The sequence below is a fragment of the Hyaena hyaena genome, unplaced genomic scaffold, assembly GCF_003009895.1.
Source record: "Hyaena hyaena isolate Hyena2069 unplaced genomic scaffold, ASM300989v1 scaffold_1904, whole genome shotgun sequence".
Classification (NCBI taxonomy): Eukaryota; Metazoa; Chordata; class Mammalia; order Carnivora; family Hyaenidae; genus Hyaena; species Hyaena hyaena.
The window spans coordinates 92,936-114,948 of NW_024082538.1; the positions used below are offsets into that span (position 1 = coordinate 92,936).

The 22,013-nt window shown below is 36.9% G+C and overlaps 1 protein-coding gene and 1 pseudogene across 1 annotated transcript in view; both read right to left on the reverse strand.

Moving 5' to 3' along the window:
• The window catches only part of NDUFAF2 (NADH:ubiquinone oxidoreductase complex assembly factor 2), an 82,726-nt gene extending 61,730 nt beyond the window's left edge, over positions 1–20,996 (reverse strand). The window contains exons 1-2 of the mRNA XM_039225096.1: positions 20,987–20,996; positions 2,979–3,068 (exon numbers count right to left, since the gene is read on the reverse strand). Coding sequence (XP_039081027.1) covers positions 2,979–3,068; positions 20,987–20,996 — 100 coding nt within the window. The remainder of the gene's footprint in view (positions 1–2,978; positions 3,069–20,986) is intronic.
• An 82-nt stretch (positions 20,997–21,078) lies between these two features.
• LOC120226924 lies at positions 21,079–21,749 on the reverse strand (annotated as a pseudogene).
• Between the last annotated feature and the right edge of the window lie 264 nt (positions 21,750–22,013).

Here is a 22,013-nt window from a genome sequence, read left to right on the forward strand (position 1 = left end):
TCCAATCTATCAGTAAATCCCACTGGGTCTGCTTTTACAAGATCCAGAATATGACTACTTCCCACTCCACTGCTACTCTGGTTCAAGTCACAATTACTCCCTGCCTAAATTATTAGGAGAGCCTTCTGTCTCTAACTTTTGCCTGTGCCCTCTTAAGTCTCTGCAGTGTAGCAGCCAGAGTGAGGCTGCTAAATACAACAAAGCATATGACTACTCTTTCCAAAACCTTCCATGGCATTCAATCTCACTCAGAGTAAAAGCCAGGGTCCTGAAATTATCTATAAGGTGCTACAAGACTGGGTATACTGTTACTTTTCTAACTTCATTTATTAATTTCCCTCTGATTTTATTCCAATCATACTGGCTTCCTTGCTATTCATTAAACCTATGAGTTTATGTTCCTGCCTCAGGGCTTTGGTACTCACTCTCCAGAAATACCCCTCCACTACTTCTCTGCATCCGCAGCTCCTTCTTCTGCCTTTATTCCAAGTCATTACCTCAGCAATGCCTTTTCATTACACTATTTAAAACTGCATAACTCTCCCCAACGCTCCCTATTTCCTCTTCCCTGTTTTATTTTCTGTGGCCATTAACATACTACATAGTTATCTGTCTGGTTTACTGTCTTTCTCCCACCTACTCTCCCAGTCCAGAAAGTAAACTCCATGAATACAGAGGTCCTCCACAGATATTTACTAAAAGAATGAATGAAGGAAGAGGGCATCCATCTAATAGGTATCCCCCATACATTTTGAGGACCTCTACTATACTAATAATTGAGAAATATTCATCTGGATCTGAAAATACTTTAGATTCATTTGTTGACACTATTTACTTTAAAAGTTTTTTTTTCACTTTCCTTTCTTTTTTTTTAACATAGTTGTTGTATATTTATTTGATTTCACTTTACATTTTCATAGTATGGAATTATCTTTTACATTTAATTGATATGTACCACTATAAGAATGATTTTAGTTTAAGTGTTTGGTTGATACATTTGTGTTAAGGGTATGACTCACAGGATACTTATGCCGAATTACTGGATCAGGACAAAGCCATAAAAAGCATTAGACCTAGGGTGCCTGGATGGCTGAGCTGGTTAAGGGTCCGACTTTGGCTCAGGTCATGATCTAACGGTTCATGGGTTTGAGCTCTGTGTTGGGCTCTGTACTAAAAGCTCGTAGCCTAGAGCCTGCTTTGGATTCGGTATCTCCCTCTCTCTGTTGCTCCCTGGCCTGTGCTCTGTCTTAAGTCTCTCTCTCAAAAATAAAAATAAACATTAAAAAAAAATCATTAGAACTTCATTCTAATTCTCTGAAAGTCTCAAAGGTTTTGAAAAATAAGTCATTACCTGTTTATTTGCAACTCAATTTGTTTTTATAAACACTTTAATTCTATATCATTTTTTGAAAAAATGATAAAATAGACTCATAAAGAGGTATGGGCATTATTTAAGAATTGCAAAGGTAACATAACATTGGAAAGTCTGTTAAAAAATCTCATTTATTACTCCTAGAAGTTGTCAGTTTATATTCTACATTTCTTCAAATAGTCTCTGGTCTCTACCCATTTTTATGTTCTTTCCTCATAGTTCTAATATTTTCATAGCTTTTAAGGTAAAACAGAAAAGATGATTCCAAAGAAATATTTATGCTCACATACTGGCCTAAAAGTAACTTAATGGCTATAGTTACCACATGTAAAGTATGCTTCACCCACCAGAATGCAATAGGTCTATTGTTTGCAGTTTGTAGCCATATAACCTAAGCAATTTATCTAATCTTTCTAGACCTTAGACTCCCTATCTATTAAATGGGTAGATTTACCTGACAGGGATGTCTACCTGACAGGGTTGTTGTGATGCTTAAACTTTTAATGATTATAAACAATGGTACAATACCAGGTAGACAAGTAAATACTTGGTAAGTGATAAGTGATAAACGATAGATATTGGTGTAATCAGGAAAAAAAAAAAAAAGAGAGACAGATACTGGTATTCTAGTTAGGGCTCTTTTAGATGCAAATAACAAAAGCTAATTCAAGCTGGATTTCATGTACTCAATATATATTTACTGAGCACTTAGTATGTGCCAGGTACTAGGCAAAGAAATGGTAAGGGAAAAGGGGAAATTCAGAAAAAAAAAAAAAAAGGGAAAATTCAGATGTGGGGTGGCACTAATATTCAAAGGCAGATATGCAGCTGAACTTCATTCATAAAGAAATGAAATATATGACTAGAAACTTCCAGGAAACTTAGTAAATATTCTGTCTCACTATCTATTTTGTTTTGCAGACTGGTTTCCTTTTTCTTCTTAGTAGATAGCTCTTCCTGCAGCAAAGCTTAGATAGTAGATTGAAGATAACTAGCCACAATCATATGTTATTGTTCCAGCTATACTGAAAGACTGACTGCTACTGTTATATCTCACTTTGATCTCTTACCTTAATTCCAAAGTCCTGATAGGAATCAAGTGTTCATCCTTGTCTTTACAGGGTATGAGCTAACAGGGTCATGTTAAGCTGAGCAAATATTCCAGATGGTAACAGCAAGTATTATTCACAGTTTATAAAAGAGTAAACCAAGACTGAGAAGAATGAATTTACTTTCCCAAGTTCATACGGGTATTCCATGCCAGAAACAATATTTGAACTCTGGGGGATGTGCAACTGCACAGTCAGCACATGAAAGTGAGTGCCTCTTTCAATCTTCTATTGTAGGAGCTTCGCTTGGCTCACCCTAGTACCAATTCAGCTAATGTTTAAAAGATCCTTTCACTGTACATGTGTTTCCTTACTAAATAAACTGTGACACCTTCACAACGTTCAAAGAAATGCAATATCTTAAAAAAATTTCATGGATTCAGATTACTAAAGGTTTTGTAAAAAAAAAAAAAATAAACATCTAGTTATATCTGCTTCTGTTAATTTTGTATAAACAATTTGCCTTCCAGAAGATACTACTAAAAACACAAACTTACCTTCCCATTCGGTTGGGATATCCCCTACTTCATAGTCCACTTCTCTTTTATTTGCTGTTTCTACAATTCTTTTCTCTCGAATAGTTTGTCCTACAAAACAAAAGTGATTATCTTATTTTTATTTTTTATTTTTTTATGTCTTTATTTTATTTTGAGAGAGAGAGAGAAAGAGAGAGACAGAGACAAAGTGGGGGAGAGAGAGACAGAGATAGAGAGTAAGTGGGGGAGGGGCAGAGAGAGAGGGAGACACAGAATCTAAACAGCCTTTCTCTCTCTTTTTTTTTAAACAGCCTTTCTCTCTCTCTCTCTCTTTTTTTTTTTTTTAATTTATTTCTAGGAGAGAGAGAGAGACAGCGTGAGCAGGGGAGGGTCAGAGAGAGAGGGAGTCACAGACTGAAACAGGCTCCAGGCTCTGAGCTGGCAGTCAGCACAGAGCCCGACGCGGGGCTCAAACCCACGAGCCGCGAGATCATGACCTAAGCGAAAGTCGGATGCTTAACCGACTAAGCCACCCAGGCGCCCCGGAGACACAGAATCTAAAGCAGGCTCCAGGCTCCAAGATAACAGCATAGCGCCCGAAACGCATAAACCGTGAGATCATGACCTGAGCCAAAGTCAAACGCTTAACAGACTGAGCCACCCAGGCGCCCCTCTTATTTTTAAATGAAGTCATGACACAGCAGTTACTACAACTAATATTTTTTCTTTGGATATTGCACACATCCTCATACGGTAAAAGAACTATCAGGACAAAGAATAGATTGCATTTATAGTTAGTTATGTTAGAAAAAACAAATTCTAAACTTACTACAATTTTAAATTTCCTTCCATAGTATGCAAAATTAAATTTGGTAGAAGAAATCTAAATTCTTAAAAAAAAAAAAAAAAGAACCAATTAATCTAAGGGCACAAATGGAAAAAAAAATACACACAAAAAAAACATTTTGGTAATCAACAGTGTTCAACTCCTTTAAATTCTACAAGTATTTGTATTAGAGGTGCCAGTGGCTGCTGTGACTGCACAAGGGAACCACTACTCACACCCCCATTAAGTGTGTAACGAACCACAAGATCCTGCTGCCACCCTACCCCCACAGTACACTGGCAAACCCAAGGGAACCAACTCATGGGTTCAATTCTATGACCTGTGTAAGTGACTACCTCTTAATGGATCTAAATGAAGAAGGCAAAAACTCGGGAATTACGAGTGTGAGTTCATACTGGTGCAGGATGGTAGCAACGGAGAAACATGAAAGCAAATGGAGCATTAAAGAAAAAGGTGTAGAATAATCAGGGATGGGATGAGAATGCAATAGGCTTACTTTTCTCAATAATAAAAATTGATTAGCATGTGTTTTAAGTTCATATAAAAGATATATAACTATTTGGTATTTTCTTCTGTTCCCACAGTCTCAATTATATCCTTCAAAGCAGCTTTGTCAAACTGGTGGTTTCAAAACATGTTCCCTTCTCATTGAGCCTTTGAGTCTAGGGAAACCAGGTGAACTTGGTACTTCCCAAAAGTTAGGGAGTGTGCCTGCCTACTCAGGGAATGCAAGCTGAAACAGAGAAAACAATGTTGACTAACTATGAGGGGAGGAGCATGGCTTTACAATGATCACATTAGTCAGGGAGAGAGATCTGGGCTTTACAAAATACTATTTTGTCTTCCCACTCCAGGACCAACCTTAAACTATGCTAAATAGAGTAACATAATTAAACAAAATGACTTTATTGTAAATCTCTTCCTGAAATTCTACCAATTAAAAATTCCTTTAATTGCAGACCAAGTAAATTCCTGGGGGTAACTATGCAGGAGAATGGAAGACACAAAAGGATAGCCTGAGAAGAATGAAGGACTAGTGCTACTTCCTTTGCCTTCCTGATAATAAGTGAAAGGCTGAGATTTCATGCACAAGCCATCAATGGGCAATAACTCTGAAGTATGGGGTTAGGGAAATTCTGCCTTTCATTATGGACTACTGAATCAAGCTGATTTAACCCTAACACAGAGGTTTCCCAAGTTTTATAAAGAGGAGTAACCATTTGCTTACCTTCTCCAATAAATTATCAGTAGGTCATGTTAGGAGTAAAGTCCCTAGATTGTAGGGACAAGAGTCAGAGTAAAAGGAGCCTGTAACAATGACAGCTGCATTACTCTCATAGTAGAGGCTCAAAATATGTATATCTTTAATAAAATGCTATTTATATCTACATACATAAACATGTAATAACAAAAGTTATCATAAATTTAGCACAAACTAAAGTATGTTTACATGACAATTTTAAAAATGTTTGGGAGAATCAAAATACCTGTGCTTTCATATAGCTCTTATCTGAATATGAAGATATAACTTGTTAGTTAGCACTAACAAGTACAGAAATGAAAAATGTCATCTAAAACACAAAATGCTAAGAAATGGTCATCTGAAAGTAAGTGTGTGTTCTATAAGCTTTTATATGTACATCAAAAAATTTAGCACAGAGAAGAGAATAAAGACATTTACCAGTCTTAGTAGCACCACGAAAGGCATATATAATACAAGTATATTTCAATGTCTGTGATATAAAAATTAACATCCTATCTCTTATCTCTTAGGTCCATCAGCTTAAGTTCTCCCAAGATTTTTAAGAACCATAAATCATACATACTTATGTATAAATTAAAAGAAAGAGTAACACATGAGTTAGTTTAGCTAATTCCTTGATAACTGCTGAGAAAATCTTGTTTATAAATAGAAGACATCAAAGATGTATAAAAAAAATTAGACCTACAAAATAAGGCCAATAGTTTATTGAATAAATTTTTTGTAATCAGATATAAGTTTCTCCCCTGACATAAATTGTTTTAAAACCACTCCATTCTTTGTAATAAGTCCTAATTACATAATTTCTAAGAACTGGGAATGAAGGTTTTTCCTCTCACTAAGAAATTATGCACAAATTGTACATTACTCATACTAATATGCTTTAATACAACAGTTGTAAAGACAATCTTACTTATCACAGCAAAAAATGTCCACCCTTACAAACAGATCAAATTTAAGTACCTGGTCGGTGTAAAAAAAATTAGGATCTAATTTACATTTAAAAATTAATTTGATAACAAAAACATTAATCTAAAATATGTACTGGCTTAATAAATCCTAATGCAACAATAAACAATTGACACTGGTGCTCAATGAGTGTTATTATGTAAAACAAAGCATAGCTTTAATTATTTTTTAATTAATAGTAAAACAACAGATTCAATTAAAACAATCAAAACAAAAGTTTGAACCCAAGTAGATCATAATGGTCATTGGTATATGGACTTAAGACAGAACAAGTAACAATATCATTTTACAAACTTAAAAAATTATAAAACTAGCTGCCAACGACTTAAAGAAAATTGCCCTAGGACAGATTTCCTGTTCCTTTGTTTAGAAAAATATAAAACCTATTTGGTTAAAATAAAAAGAAAAGAAGAAACGGAAGATTCCCCAAACATCAGGTAGATGACAAGTTTAGGTAAAGGACAGACTTCATCTGTTGGGCTTCCAGAATAGGGATGGGAAATTCCCTGGACACAAATAGAGCAAGAAGGATCTATCGAGAGCAGAGAGCCATAAATGTCAGTCTTCCAATTTTCATTCGATCCAATTTTGCATTTTCTGTCACACCGATAGTATTAAATTCTTAACATTTGTCCTTAATTTGACTTATTTTTTCTTTCAATATTCACTTTTACTCATAAAAATACTCATAAAATCAATGATTTAATAAAGGCTCTTTCTATAAGTAGAACTCAATATAGTTGAGTCCTGAACTATAGTTGAGTCATCAACACCTCAGTGTAGTCAAAATGTTAACTAACTCCTAATGTTAACTATATTGGAATTAAAATAAAACAAATTGGGGCACCTGCGTGGCTCGCTCGGTTATGCATGTGACTCTTAATTTAGGCTCAGGTCATGATCTCATAGTCGCAAGACTGAGCTGCATGATGGGCTCCATGCCCATGGAGATTTCTCTCTCTCTTCCCCTGCCCCCTGCCCCCTCGCTTGTGTTCCAAATAAGTAAATAAAATAAAATAAAATAAAAACTAAAAAAAGAGAAAATCTACCTAAAACTTTTGGCTCAACTACTAACAGCTTAACTACTAACAGCTTACTGTAAAAATTTAACTACTAATAAATAGCCTACTGTTGACCATAGCCTTATTGATAACCCAGTCAATTAACACATTTTATATTGTCTATGTATTCTATACTGTATTCCTACAATAAAGTAAACCCAAAAAGAAAATATTATGAAAATCATAAAGAAAAATACATTTATAATACTGTATTTATTGAAAAAAATCAAACCCATGTAGTTCAAATGTCAACACTAGTTGTGTTTTTTGTTAAAACATACATAAAATATATACATACATTAAAATTTTAATGGGTCATCTTTGTATCACCTAAAATCATCTTGAAGATCATGCCTGGGAAACCACAATGTTTGTCTACAAAGACAAGCCCAGCAACATATATGATAATACAGGCACAGGAATCAACATAATCAATAAGAAATTCCTATGGATGGGAAATGGCTGATAAATACCAAGTCTTGCCTGGAGAAACTTCATGCATTTTCCTAGTTCTACTTGCAGAAAGAGCCTAGAAGTAAAGACCTTAAGAGCAGTTAGCAATGGTCTTGGTCTCTATGCCATTATCCACCAAAAGAAATCAGAATTTCTCAGAGAAATGGCTGATTTCAGGCCGAGAGCTGAGTAGGTAAGATGAGCCTGCACCTTGCTAGGCCAGAAAGTAAGAGAGTAAGTAAGTAAATACACACATACGTACATTTATACATACATACATAAAATAGGAGCCTTTCTTAAGAGCCATTTTATAGGGGCTGGTACTTGCCAAAACTGGGATAAATCTGAGCACCAAAATAATGAAGGAATCATAGGGGTGCTTGGGTGGCTCAACTGTTTGAGCTCTGACTCTTGATACTGGCTTGGATAGCAGTCTTGAGGCCAAGGGATCAAGCCACATGCCAGGCTCCATGCTGGATGTGGAGCCTGCCTGGGATTCTCTCTCTCTCTCTCTCTCTCTCTCTCTGTCTTTAAAAGTAAATAGACTTAAAAATAATTTAGGAATTCTAGACCAGCTATTCTCAAAGTGTGAGGGAAAACTGTGGTGTACCTTTGACCCTTTGAAGGGGAATGGGAGGCCAACACTACTTCAGTAATAATACTAAGAACATTATTTGCCTCTTTCACTTCCATTATTTACTGAACTTACAGTGAAGTTTTCCAAAGGCTACATGTATGTGATAATAGCAACAGACTAAATAAGGAAGCAGATATGAAAAAAAAATCTAGCTATCTTTTATTAAGTTAGACATCAGGGAGGTTTATAAAACATAAAACAATGCTCCCCTTTTCTCTAAATGTTTCTGTTTGGGAAAGCATCATTATATCTGATAAAAAAAATTATACTTTTGGGGGGGTTGCCTGGGTGGCTTAGTCAGGTAAGCATCTAACTCATGATTTTGGCTCAAGTCAGGATCTCATGGTCCTGAGATTGAGCCCCATAGTAGGTTCTGCCCTGGGTGTGAAGCCTGCTTAAAATTCTCTCTTTTCCTTTCCCTCTGCCCCTCCTGGGGCATGTGTGCTCTCTCTCTCGTTCTCAAAGGAATAAACAAATATAAATATATATATTCTTTATGTAAATAATGAAAAAATATTTTCTTTATGTAATAGATTTACTAGTTTTAATTTTAAATAATTAATATTACAAGAATTAAAATTTTGGTTTTAATTTCAATATAAATATTAATACATATCTCATAAACAAGGTTCTTTCAATAATTGTGAAGAGTTAAAGAGATCTTCAGACCAAAATACTTGAGAATACTCTACCAGGAAAAAAAAAAGGAATCCATAAAGCCAAGTCACTAAAAGGTATAGATAAATAAATGGATAAATAAATAAATTGGGGGAGATGAAAGGGCTCCTTCTTACCACAGTGCTGGATAGTAAATGTAGAGAACAAGTGCCAGAGCTGAAACACCATCATTTTATAGCTGTAAGATACAGACGAGCTCTGGTAATCATCCATAATGGAAGAAGATTTTGTTTTTGTTTTTATTTGGAAATAATTTCCCTCTCCTCTGCAAATGGGGTGTTCTTACACATCTGAAAGGTAAATATTACAAGATGGTTTATTGAAAGATGGCTGGATTAGGAATTAAAAATTTCTAATTTGATACCTAGAAATATTGTCATCCTAATGGTCTTAGTAACCCTGTAGGTAAGACCCTTGACAGGTATATTCATAGGCAGGTAACACCAAGGCTCCTGAAGAATGAAACAGCAGACTGAGGCATCTCTCCTTTTCCAGATCACTGTTCCTTCCCTAATGCATCCTCATAGGTCAGTGCAGATATTTGGGCAGCCTTTAATTTTTAAATTTTGGAGCTTCAAAACTCATTAGCTATCTATCACAATGTAGCCAGGATTTTCTTCTATAATTACCAAATTAAAGGTGGAGGCCTATATTGGTTGTGACCCACAAGCACATATAATTCTTGGTGATATTTCCAACCATCTACTTCCAGTCTAATATTTCCCATAGGTGGGACAGTGTAAGGAGACACTAATGCATTTGGAGGTGACTTTGGGGTCAAAAAGGAGGTTGGGTTGAGTGGGGTGGCACATCTCTGAGAGAGCTATTCCCCCTATAAATAAGCAAGACTGAGACTTTTTTGATGCCTGACAAGAGTCCTTGGCTTGAAGAAATGGTGGTAAGATGGCCAAGGTTAAGATCCTCTCTGTCTGACTTACGTCTGGCCCTTTACCCCAGTAGCAGTGATCAGTGCAACCAGGTGATTATTCTAAATCAGTCGGTCTGGTGATATATAAAAGACTGAATTCTGCATACGAAAAGAGGCTTAGAAGTGTTGGTACATAATACGTGAAAGTGAGTGCTACTGAAAGACAAGAACCACATACATACTCCATTGGTTAGGTCTGGGGACTTTTAACATTATGCTGAAGGATTAAATTAAAAAGAAAAAACTTAGTTAAGAGTACTAAGAATTCTTAAGCTGAAAGTCATTTTCACATATGACTTAAAGGATTATTTGACCAAAATTACTTAGATGTAGTATCTGCTTATTAAAAGCCTGTATGTTAGGAAGTAGTTAGGTGTCTTCCACATATTGCCTCTTGTGTTTAAAACATCTCTTATAGACGAGAAAAAAAAGGCACTGGATGATTAGCTCACCCAAATGTACATAGCCAATTAAAGTAGTACAGTACAGCTAGCATTTGATCCTGAGCATTTTTACTAACTTCCTCCCTTAAGCATTTCCTATTTAAGATTTTAAAATTATCATTTACAAAGTTTGCATACAGTATCATTACACATATTCAATTAAAAACTAACATTTTATTAATAATCACAACCTATTATTTTCCTATAGTGATCAAATGAGCCATTTCTGCTTGAAAATGTGATGATTCTATAATTTGACATATTCTACATATATTTGTACGAGCATGGATGACTATCTCAGCAGGTCTCAGCAGGTAATACTTTTTTAAAAACCAATTAAAGAGGCTTTCCAGATAAGCTTTCAGAATTTTTAAAACAGCCAACTAGTTCAATGGATTACCTAAAACCTTATCAGCTTCTCCATACTTATAGGTTTCGCATAAGGAATCTCTGCTTCTATCTTGGAAAATCCAAAATTAACTGTTTAAATCTGACTTTATTAATTTTTTTTTTTACAAATAGTTTATTGTCAAATTAGTTTCCACATAACACCCAGTGCTCATCCCCACAAGCGTCCTCCTCCATGCCCATCCCTCCTCCCCCCCACATCCATCAGTCCTCAGTTTTTGTCAGCATTCAAGAGTCTCTCATGGTTTGCCTCTCTCCCTTTCCCCCACCATTTCCCCCCTTCTTCTCCTGGTTGGTCCTCTGTTAAGTTCCTCCTAATCCTCCTATACGTGCACACATATGATATTTGTCCTTCTCTGCCTGACTTATTTCCCTCAGCATAACACCCTCAGGGTTCATCCATGTTGCTACACATGGCCAGATTTCATTGTTTCTCATTGACATGTAGTATTCCATGGTATAGATAAACCACATCTTCTTGATCCATTCATCTGTTGATGGACACTTAGGCTCTTTCCATGTGTTAGCTATTGTGGAGAGTGCTGCTATGAACATTGGGGTCCATGTGCTCCTATGCATCAGCATTTCTGTATCCCTTGGGTAAATTCCTAGCAGTGTATTGCTGGGTCCTAGGGGAGTTCTACTGTTAGTTTCCTGAGGAACGTCCACACTGTTTTCCAGAGGGGCTGTACCAGTTTACATTCCCACCAACAGTGTAGGAGGGTGCCCGTTTCTCCACATCCTCGCCAGCATCTAGAGTTCTCTGATTGGCTCATTTTAGCCACTCTGACTGGCGTGAGGTGGTATCTCAGTGTGGTTTTGATTTGTATTTCCCTGATGAGGAGGGATGCTGAGCATCGTTTCATGTGTCTGTTGGCCATCTGGATGTCCTCTTTGGAGAAGTGTCTGTTCATGTCTTCTGCCCATTTCTTCACTGGGTTGTTTGTTTTTCGGGCGTGTAGTTTGGTGAGTTCCTTATAGATTCTGGATATTAACCCTTTATCTGATATGTCATTTGCAACTATCTTTTCCCATTCCGTTGGTTGCCTATTAATTTTCTGGGTTGTTTCCTTGGCTGTGCAGAAGCTTTTAATCTTGATGAGGTCCCAACAGTTTATTTTTGCTCTTGATTCCCTTGCTTTTGGGGATGTGTCAAGTAAGAAGTTGCTGCGGTGGAGGTCAAGGAGGTTGTTTCCTGCTTTCTCCTCTAGGGTGTTGATAGTTTCCTGTCTCACGTTCAGGTCCTTTATCCATTTTGAGTTGATTTTTGTGCATGGTGTGAGAAAATGATCTAGTTTCATTCTTCTGCATGTTGCTGTCCAGTTCTCCCAACACCATCTGTTAAAAAGGCTGTCTTTTTTCCATTGGATATTCTTTCCTGCTTTGTCAAAGATCAGTTGGCTGTATACTTTTGGGTCCACTTCTGAGTTCTCAATTCTGTTCCATTGGTCTATGTGTCTGTTTTTGTGCCAATACCATACTGTCTTGAGGATGACAGCTTTGTAGTAGAGGCTGAAGTCTGGGATGGTGATACCTCCCGTTTTGGTTTTATTTTTCAGTATTACTTTGGCTATTCGGGGTCTTTTGTGGTTCCATACAAATTTTTGGATAGTTTGTTCTAGTTTTGAGAAGTATGCTGGTGCAATTTTGATTGGAATTGCATTGAATGTGTAGAGTGCTTTAGGTAGTAATGACATCTTAACTATATTTATTCTTCCTATCCATGAGCATGGAATGTTTTTCCATTTCTTTGTGTCTTCTTCAATTTCCTTCATAAGTTTTCTATAGTTTTCATCATACAGATCTCTTGTATCCTTGGTTAGGTTTATTCCGAGGTATTTTATGGTTTTTTGTGCAATTGTGAATGGGATCAGTTTCTTGATTTCTCTTTCTGTTGCTTCATTATTGGTGTATAAAAATGCAACCGATTTCTGTACGTTGATTTTGTACCCTGCAACTTGGCTGAATTCTTGGATCAGTTCTAGTAGGCTTCTGGTGGAGTCTGTCGGGTTTTCTATGTAGAGTATCATGTCATCTGCGAAGAGTGAAAGTTTGACTTCCTCTTTGCCAATTCTGATGCCTTTGATTTCCTTTTGTTGTCTGATGGCTGATGCTAGGACTTCCAGCACTATGTTAAACAACAGTGGTGAGAGTGGACATCCCTGTCGTGTTCCTGATCTCAGGGGGAAAGCTCTCAGTTTTTCCCCGTTGAGGATGATGTTAGCTGAAGGCTTCTCATAGATGGCTTTGATGATGTTTAAGTAGGTTCCTTCTATCCCAACTTTCTCGAGAGTCTTTATTAAGAAGGGATGCTGTATTTTGTCAAATGCTTTTTCTGCATCTATTGACAGGATCATATGGTTTTTATCTTTTCTTTTATTGATATGATGGATCACATTGATTGATTTGCGAATGTTGAACCAGCCCTGTAACCCAGGAATGAATCCCACTTGATCTTGGTGGATGATTCTTTTGATATGCTGCTGGATTCGATTTGCAAGGATCTTGTTGAGAATTTTTGCATCCGTATTCATCAAGGATATTGGCCTATAGTTCTCTTTTTTTGTTGGATCTCTGTCTGGCTTGGGAATCAGAGTGATGCTGGCTTCATAAAATGAGTCCGGGAGTTTTCCTTCGACTTCTATTTTTTGGAATAGCTTGAGAAGAATTGGGATTAATTCTGTTTTAAATGTCTGGTAGAATTCCCCAGGGAAACCATCAGGTCCAGGGCTCTTATTTGTTGGGAGATTTTTGATCACTGATTCGATTTCTTCACTCGTTATGGGTCTGTTCAGGTTTTCTATTTCTTCCCGTGTGAATTTTGGTAGTGAGTGTGTGTTTAGGAATTTGTCCATTTCTTCTAAGTTGTCCAATTTGTTGGCATATAATTTTTCATAGTATTCCCTGATAATTGCTTGTATTTCTGAGGGGTTGGTTGTAATAAGTCCATTTTCATTCATAATTTTGTCTATTTGGGTGCTCTCTCTTTTCTTTTTGATAAGCCTGGCTAGAGGTTTGTCAATTTTGTTTACTTTTTCAAAAAACCAACTCTTGGTTTCATTGATCTGTTCAATTGTTTCTTTGGTCTCTATGTTGTTTATTTCTGCTCTAATTTTTACTATTTCTCTTCTTCTACTGGGTTTAGGGCGTTCTTGTTGCTCTGCCTCTAGCTCCTTTAGGTGAGCTGTTAGATTTTGGACTTGTGCTTTTTCTAATCTCTTGAAATAGGCCTGGAGAGCAATGTACTTTCCTCTTAGGACTGCCTTGGCCGCATCCCATAGATTTTGAATTGTTGTGTTTTCATTTTCATTTGTTTCCATATATTTTTTAATTTCCTCTCTAATTGCCTGATTGGCCCATTCATTCTTTAGAAGGGTGTTCTTTAACCTCCATGTTTTTGGCGGTTTTCCAGACTTCTTCCTGTAATTGATTTCAAGTTTCAAAGCATTGTGATCTGACAGTGTGCATGGTATGATCTCTATTCTTTTATATTTATTGAGGGCTGCTTTATGTCCCAGTATGTGATCTATCTTGGAGAATGTGCCATGCGCACTTGAGAAGAAAGTAAATTCCCTGGCCTCAGGATGTAAAGTTCTAAATATATCGGTCAGATCCATCTGGTCCAATGTGTCTTTCAAGTCCATTATTTCTTTAGTGATTTTCTGTCTGGTTTTTTTTTTTTTTTAAAGCCATAAATACAATTTGTAAAAGTAAAGTCTGAAAGTACATTTTCAAAGAATATCATCATTTAAGAAAAAAAGATGTACCTAATGCAAATTTGTGCTTGTGCTTTCTGCTTAGACAATAAATTCTTATCTGTTGTTCCCTAACAATCTTGTATGTAAACAAAACCTTAAAGTTCTCAAAATGTTATTTAGCCAACAAATGTATACTGAATAATCTATTATATTAATCTAGGATGACTTACAATCAAAAGCTAAGTAGGTTTTCTGAGTGCATTCCCCAGTCAAGCATGTGGGTCCTAGATGTCTAGTATTTCACTGCATTTACTTCCTATTATTGTGGAAATCAAACATTTTTGTGTAAAAATCACTTATTTTCCAAAATGCAAAGAATTTTCAACCTTCAGAAAAAGTACAAAGTAAGTAAACATTAAAAAGAAGAATTCAAATGATAGGTTCATTACTATTTAGTCCATGAATAAAAGAGATGCAGTCATTTCAGATTTTGATTGGTGTGTAGGAAATCAGTTTTTGAAAGTATTTTTTTCACCTAATACACTCTATATTTCTTTGTTAGAATTCGTAAGGCTAAATTACTTCCAATGTGTAAAATATATTTATAATTGATAATTAAAATTTTTTTAATGTTTACTTATTTTTGAAGGAAAGAGAGAGACAGCATTAGTAAGGGAAGAGCAGGGAGAGAGGGAGACACAGAATCTAAGGCAGGCTACAGATTCTGAGCTGTCAGCATAGAGCCTAACATGGGACTCAAACCCACAAACTGTGAGATCATGACCTGAGCCGAAGTCAGATGCTTAATTGACTGAACGATCCAGGAGGCCCTATAATTGATAATTTTAACATTTACCAAAATAACACAAGAAAGCTAACTTTCAGTAACCCTGGTATCACTATGTCTGAATCATGTGATATAAGTTAAGATGTCCTAAATACACAAGCAAAGGGAGGGAATGAAGGGGAGGGATAAAATTATTTTTAGTTAAATTTGGGGTGCCTGGGTAGCTCAGTTGGTTAAGCGTCACACTCTTGATTTTGGTTCAAGTCATGATTTAACAGTTGTGAGATTGAGCCCCCCATCAGGCCCCACACTGTGTGTGAAGCATGCTTAAGATTCTCTCTCTGTCTCTTTCTCTACTTCTGCCCCTTCCCCACTCATGCTTACATGCCCTCTCGAAAGAAAAAAAGAAAGAAAGAAAGAAAGAAAGAGAAAGAAAGAAAGAAGGAAGGAAGGAAGGAAGGAAGGAAGGAAGGAAGGAAGGAAGGAAGGAAGGAAGAAAGAAGGAAGGAAAGAAAGAAAGAAAGAAAGAAAGAAAGAAAGAAAGAAAGAAAGAAAGAAAAAAAGAAGAAAGAAGGCAAGGCAAGGCAAAGAAATGAGGAAAGGAAAGGAAAGGAAAGGAAAGGAAAGGAAAGGAAAGGAAAGGAAAGGAAAGGAAAGGAAAGGAAAGAAAAGGAAAGGAAAAGGAAAGGAAAGGAAAGGAAAAGAAAAGAAAAAAGAAGGGAAAAAAGAAAAAAGAAAAAAGAAAAAAGAGAAGAGAAGAGAAGAGAAGAAAATTTAGCTAAATTACATATGCTTTAAGATACATCAGTGGTTCCTGGGTGGCTCAATTGGTTGAGCCTCCAACTTCCGCTCAGGTCATGATCTCATGGTTCATATGTTCAAGCCCTGCATCAGGCACTGTGCTGACAACTCAGGGCCTGGAGTCAGCTTCAGATTCTGTGTCTCCCTCTCTCTTTCCCTACCCTGCTCACGGTCTCTCTTAAAAAAAAAAAAAAAAAGATATATCATATGGAAATTCCAGGTTTTAAAAAGTCCAGTGAGGAAATTTATGACTGAAAACTCTTCATTTTATTTTTAGTGACAATCACTATACAAAGTAAGCAAATTCCAATCTGGTACATCCTTAATATAAAAAGGAATAATATTTTCTCCTCTCAAAATTAGCACACATTCAAGTATAGTATAAACCAATATAATTAAGTACTGTATTTGATTTTCACTTTGAGAGTCTAACTTGAACAAATGGGGATATCAGTAGGGAGGTAAAGAGGGGCACCTGGGTGGCTCAGTCGGTTAAGCCTTTGACTTCGGCTCAGGTCATGATCTCATGGTCCATGAGTTTGAGCCTCGCATCAGACTCTGTGCTGCCAGCTCAGAGCCTGGAGACTGCTTTAGAGTCTGTGTGTCTCTCTCTCTGACCCTCCCCCACTCATGCTGTCTCTGTCTCTCAAAAATAAATAAACATTAAAACAAAAACAGAGAGAGAAACTGAAGGAATAAGCAAACAGTGGCAAATATTAATAGAATTTAAAGAATTAGAAAATTATGCCACTTGTAAAGCTTGGGCCTACCTCAAACTTTATTTTCATATTTGAAATGTTAGAGATATGACTGATTATTTGATTTCTACATCCAAATAGTTTTATAGAAATTGGGTAGTACTTGGTCATTTTATCAAAGATCATAAAAGAGACAAGGATTGCACTATTAGCTAATGATACTAATTCACAGACTATATGACAGTTTCAAATAGGGCTAATTCAGTGAAAATAGAGTACATTTTGTGGTACATTTGTCTTAATTTAAACAATGTATACTTATTTACTAACCCATGAAATTAGTAATACCCTTCATTAATCTGTTTAATTTAGTTACCATTAGGCACTACTTATCATTAATGAATAGAAATCTATTTTGATATAGAAAGAAATAATATAATCAGCTAATGAACTATGACATTCATCAGCTTGACAGGAACTATATCAGAGGTTGAGGGGTCAATAATTTTCAAACTCTTTTCTTTAAAAATATCTTCAATAGAGGCCAAAATTATGAAACTGTTCAAAGTGGAGCTTCTATAGTTGAGGCAGGGGTCCTTGTCTCCCTTGCCTTTCTTGAAGGCAACCTACTCACACTCCTGGCGCTCCAAGGAGCCCAGTGAAAGTCGTGCATTCAGACTCAGTATCACACTTTTGAGACTGTGAAATGCATTTGAGAATATATACTGCTTCCCTAAACAAAATCAAGACCTTATGAATGGCAGAAAGACCATCATGTATTTTGCTTCTTTCTCTACCCCTACCTGTCAAATAGTTATCCAACAATCTGTCACAAACTCCTGAGTAATCAGGTGGAAGACAATGCAGGATTTTGCCTGCAATTCCACAGCCCAAGGAAATACAAGGACTACTTCACATGTGGAGCTATGATTTAAGGCTAGAGCATGACTTAAGGTCTGCTTCCAGTGTATAGACAGGAAGAGTTCACCGAGAAATCACTCTCTCACTTCGGAGCAAGAAGTCTTTAGGAAGAGATAAAAATGCCTGTATAGAAAAGATAGAGAAACAAATTCTTGGATTCACAGGTCCTCGAGGAAGCAGGCCTTGACTGGATATGCATTCTCAACTACTTCCTTCAGCCCTTCAAACCTAGAGGATTCAGTCAAGGGGAAGAAACTGAGGTAGTCTAAGGCCAACCTGAGCAATAAAGAGAGTCAGGAAGGGGAAATATAAATAAATTCTAGTAATAGCAATTTATTTATAGTATCCCATTATTTTAGTCATTAGTTTTAACTTTCTCTACAATAAAACTTTACCTTGGCTAATAACTAATAAAACTGGATGACATAAATTTTACCTACATTCTCTGCTTCAGTTCTCTGGCAGAAAGGCAAATTAATAAATTGTGACTTCACCAAAAGGAAGGCTATAGAAGCATAAAAGTAAAGGTTGGACCTATTTGGCTTGTGAAGGTTGCAATAAAGAGCATTCATCCTGCTATTGTTCCCTACCTATGTCTTATTTTCCACTAATGTTCAAAAAGGTTAAGACTATAGTCACAAATAATGAAGATCTGCAAAATGGTAATCTTACTTTAAGATGGGTAACTCCAAATATACTGTGCAGAAAAGTAAACTACATCTACTCAAGGGTGGACTTGGTAGATGCACATCAGGATATTTATCTACAAAATAATCAAATAATCAGTCTTAAAATTTTTTTTTTATTTTTAGTAATAAATGACAAAACATCTTTCCTACTTCTTTATAAGATCCCAGAGATCACATATTTTAGTTTATTTTTTAAAGTTTATTTTTATTTATTTTGAGAGAGAGATAGAGACAAGCAGGGGAGGAGGAGAGAGAGAGAGAGAGAGAGAGAGAGAGAGAGAGAGAGAGAGAATCCCAAGCAGGCTCCATGCTGTCAGCTCAGAGCTCCAATTCACAAATCCATGAGATCATGACCTGAGCCAAAATCAAGAGTTGAACCCTTAACTGACTGAACTACTCAGGAACCCTTATTTTAGTCTAATTTTGTAATATATCAATAACATTATGATACTGTAGTTTATTAATTGTATCTGACTCATTTAAGAGAACAAGAGAATCATATTTATTGAGCAACAATTATGTGTATGGCATTTATTAGACACTTATTTTCTTAATTCTCACAACCATCTTTATTTTTATCACTGAGTAAACTAAAGCTCAAAGAAAATATTATGGATGAGAAAAGGAGAGTCACCTCTTATGCCATAAAACCTGATGTGTCGATATCCACATATAACCAATTTCATACTGCCTCCCTTATTTTTTCCTGCTTCCTTTAACAACTCACTTTACAACCTCTTGACTTATACTTCTCCCATTGTCTTGAGAACTAAGAGCAACCCAACTATTGTGTGGCAATAGCACCACCAACTGGCTACAAAGGGATTGGAATAATCTGAAATAGCATCTGCTTCTTTCTGTCAGGAAGACTAATGAATAATTTGAGTTCTCCTTTTCTTCTGCCTTTTATTACACCTACTTGAAAAAAATTTTCAGCTGAGTGAAGTCCACTTGAAAACAACTTTTTCCTCATATGTATACATATTTTATCTCCATCTCTCCTTTTAAAAACCTGTTGAGTTATTGCATCTCTTTTGATTCCATTGCTAACCAGTATGTTTTTTTTGCTAACGTGCAGCAATTCACAAGAACTGTGGATTAAAAGGGATGTGAATTATTATGGAAACTGAACTACCATTTACAACATGATTTCAAAGGAAAGTGTGCTGAATTTAAACAAGCTGCTTACATAGAACTTTTGGAATTCAAGAAATTTGTAGGTTGGAAACTTGTTGTAATACTAAAACATATAGAAACATTAAGACTTTCACTGTGGCTTCCAAGGCAAATAAAGGAATAGAATGCTAATACAAAGCAAAGCTGCAAATATTTCTCGCCCTCTTCAGAGTTGATAAACATCTGCCTTGTTCTATGGAATTTGGATCTTGCCCTACACACAGGGGAACACTCAAATATTTGTTGATAATGACAAGGTCCACCTCTATTTTGCGTTGGCTCATTAAAGTTACACCAGTGATACAGGAGGGAACAACTCCCATTATTTTGACTTTTATCTCTATGATGAAAACTACGAGGACAACATCTATAACTCTAATCACTTAAAGAGTGCTAATCATGAACTTTTATTTAAAGAGTTTTATATCTTCCTGTAATGTGTCCTTAGTATCTAATCCTTAAAGTCCTATCTTTATGGTAAGTTCTGTAAGTTACCATTTGAGGAAATTTTGTGCTGAAGCAGGAGACACATGTAAGATTTCTCAAACAAATGGGTCATCATGAAGTCACTTTTGTTGCTGGTACCAATCAAGCAGCAAAGTGTCTTTGTCCCTTGGTCTGTGCCTTGCATCTTAGTTCTAGAAACTGCCCCTCAAATCCTAATTTGAGTCCAATTTTTTATGGCAAGGAAAGACCATCACTGCTCATAAATATTATAACAAACTGTTATTACCTGCCTAGACAGAGGCTATTTGTGGTAGAAAGACAGACCATATTCCTGTACTCTGAGACCTGTCTGTGGTCTAACGCTGATGTCCAGTGCCCAGGTGTATGACCTTCTCCTCACTTTTAACTGTATTGCTACCTTGCAAATCATCTGCCCAGCACTATTTTATTGACTCCCCAAGACTCTGAAAAACTATGATCTTGCCTGTTTCATCAGTAGTTATGATATCTATCTCTCTCTATCCTCCACTGCTTTTCATTTCAAATCTCTGAAATCCTTTAATAGTACTATCATTTTAGTCATTTCCTAGTTTAAAAATTTCAGTTGTTTTTACAATATGAATATACTTAACACAACATTTTTATGGTTAGGTTGACAAATATGATTTATAACACAAATGAGAAAAAATCTTGGAATTTAACTTTTTTTCCTTTTTTTTAAAAGTTTATTTATTTATTTTGAGAAAGAAAGAATGCAAACAGAGGAGGGGCAGAGAGAGAGAGAGGGAGAGAGAGGATCCCAAGGCAGCTTCATGCTGTTAGTACAGAGCCCTACATGGCGCTTGATCTCATGAACCGTAAGATCATAGCCTGAGCAGAGATCAAGAGTCAGACACTTAACTGACTGAGCCACTCAGTTTCCCTGGAAGTTGACTTTTAATAAAGCACATGGTGGGGCACTTGGTGGCTCAGTCAGTTAAGCATCTGACTCTTGATTTGGCCTTGGGTCATGATCTCACCATTCCTGGGATGGAGTCCTGCGCTGGGCTCTGCACCGACAGCATGGGACAGCTTGGGTTTCTTTTATTCCCCCTCTCTCTGCCCCTTCCCCACTCACACAAACATACCTGTGTACATGTGCTCTCTCTCAAAATAAATAAATAAACTTAAAAAAAAAAGTATAAGTGGCCCTGGCATTTGTGCCAGATGGTCAGGTGTCCTACTGCACCAGGGCCTGGGCTAGCCACACAAACTGCTGCTGTCCGGTGACTGTGTTGCTGGCAAGGTCCTTGGACCTCTCTGTAGCTGCCTGTGCAGCTTCTCTCTTTTGGTTCCTCCTTGGCTTCTGTGGCTCTCTCACCAAGGGTTTTGGAAGGGGTCTCACTGTGCAGCGCAGCTAAGCCCTATTCAAAGCCCTTCACAATCTTAGCCACACTCCTCTAGAACTGAGCAAGGCCAAATTTCTGGCAAAAGAAGAAAAGGGGAAGGACTGTGGACAGTTCTAGGGATAGCAAATCAGACAGAGACCCAAGCTTCCCCATAGATTTTGGTCCAGTCGCTTTTATCAGAATTCACACAGTAAATACATAGTTCCTCCGCTGGGCATGGTTGTGGTCTGGTTCTGCTATTCCACAAGAGAATCCTCTAGGATGTACACTGAGTGAACAACATTGGTAGGAAACATTTGCTGCACCCAGAGGGGCACTCTGTTGGTCTCCATCAGGAGATGCTAGGATAGGAGCTTCTGTTCAGGGGTCACCTCCAGGTGCACTGTGTCTTCTGTCAAGACACGTTTGCTACAGGGATTTGGGTACTGTTGCCACAAGGCCATGGACACTTGTACCAGGGACTCTGGGGCATGCTCTGGCCCAGGAAAAACTTCACTGCCATCCCAGCAGGGGCGACTCAGCACTCACACTGCATCTGGGATGCAAAGCCAGGGCCAAGGCTCCATGCGTGCCAGCTAGGCTCACAGCTCACTCACCTCTGCACCCAAGCAGCAGCTGCCGGCTGGAGGAGTTGTCAGCCACATGTGAAAAGTTTTAAAACTATTTTTTTTAAATATAAATTGACTTTACCACTAGTTCCCTCCCCAACAGTGCCAACTTTTCAACACTAAAAAAAATACTTTGATTTGCTCCTTTTATTTTAATG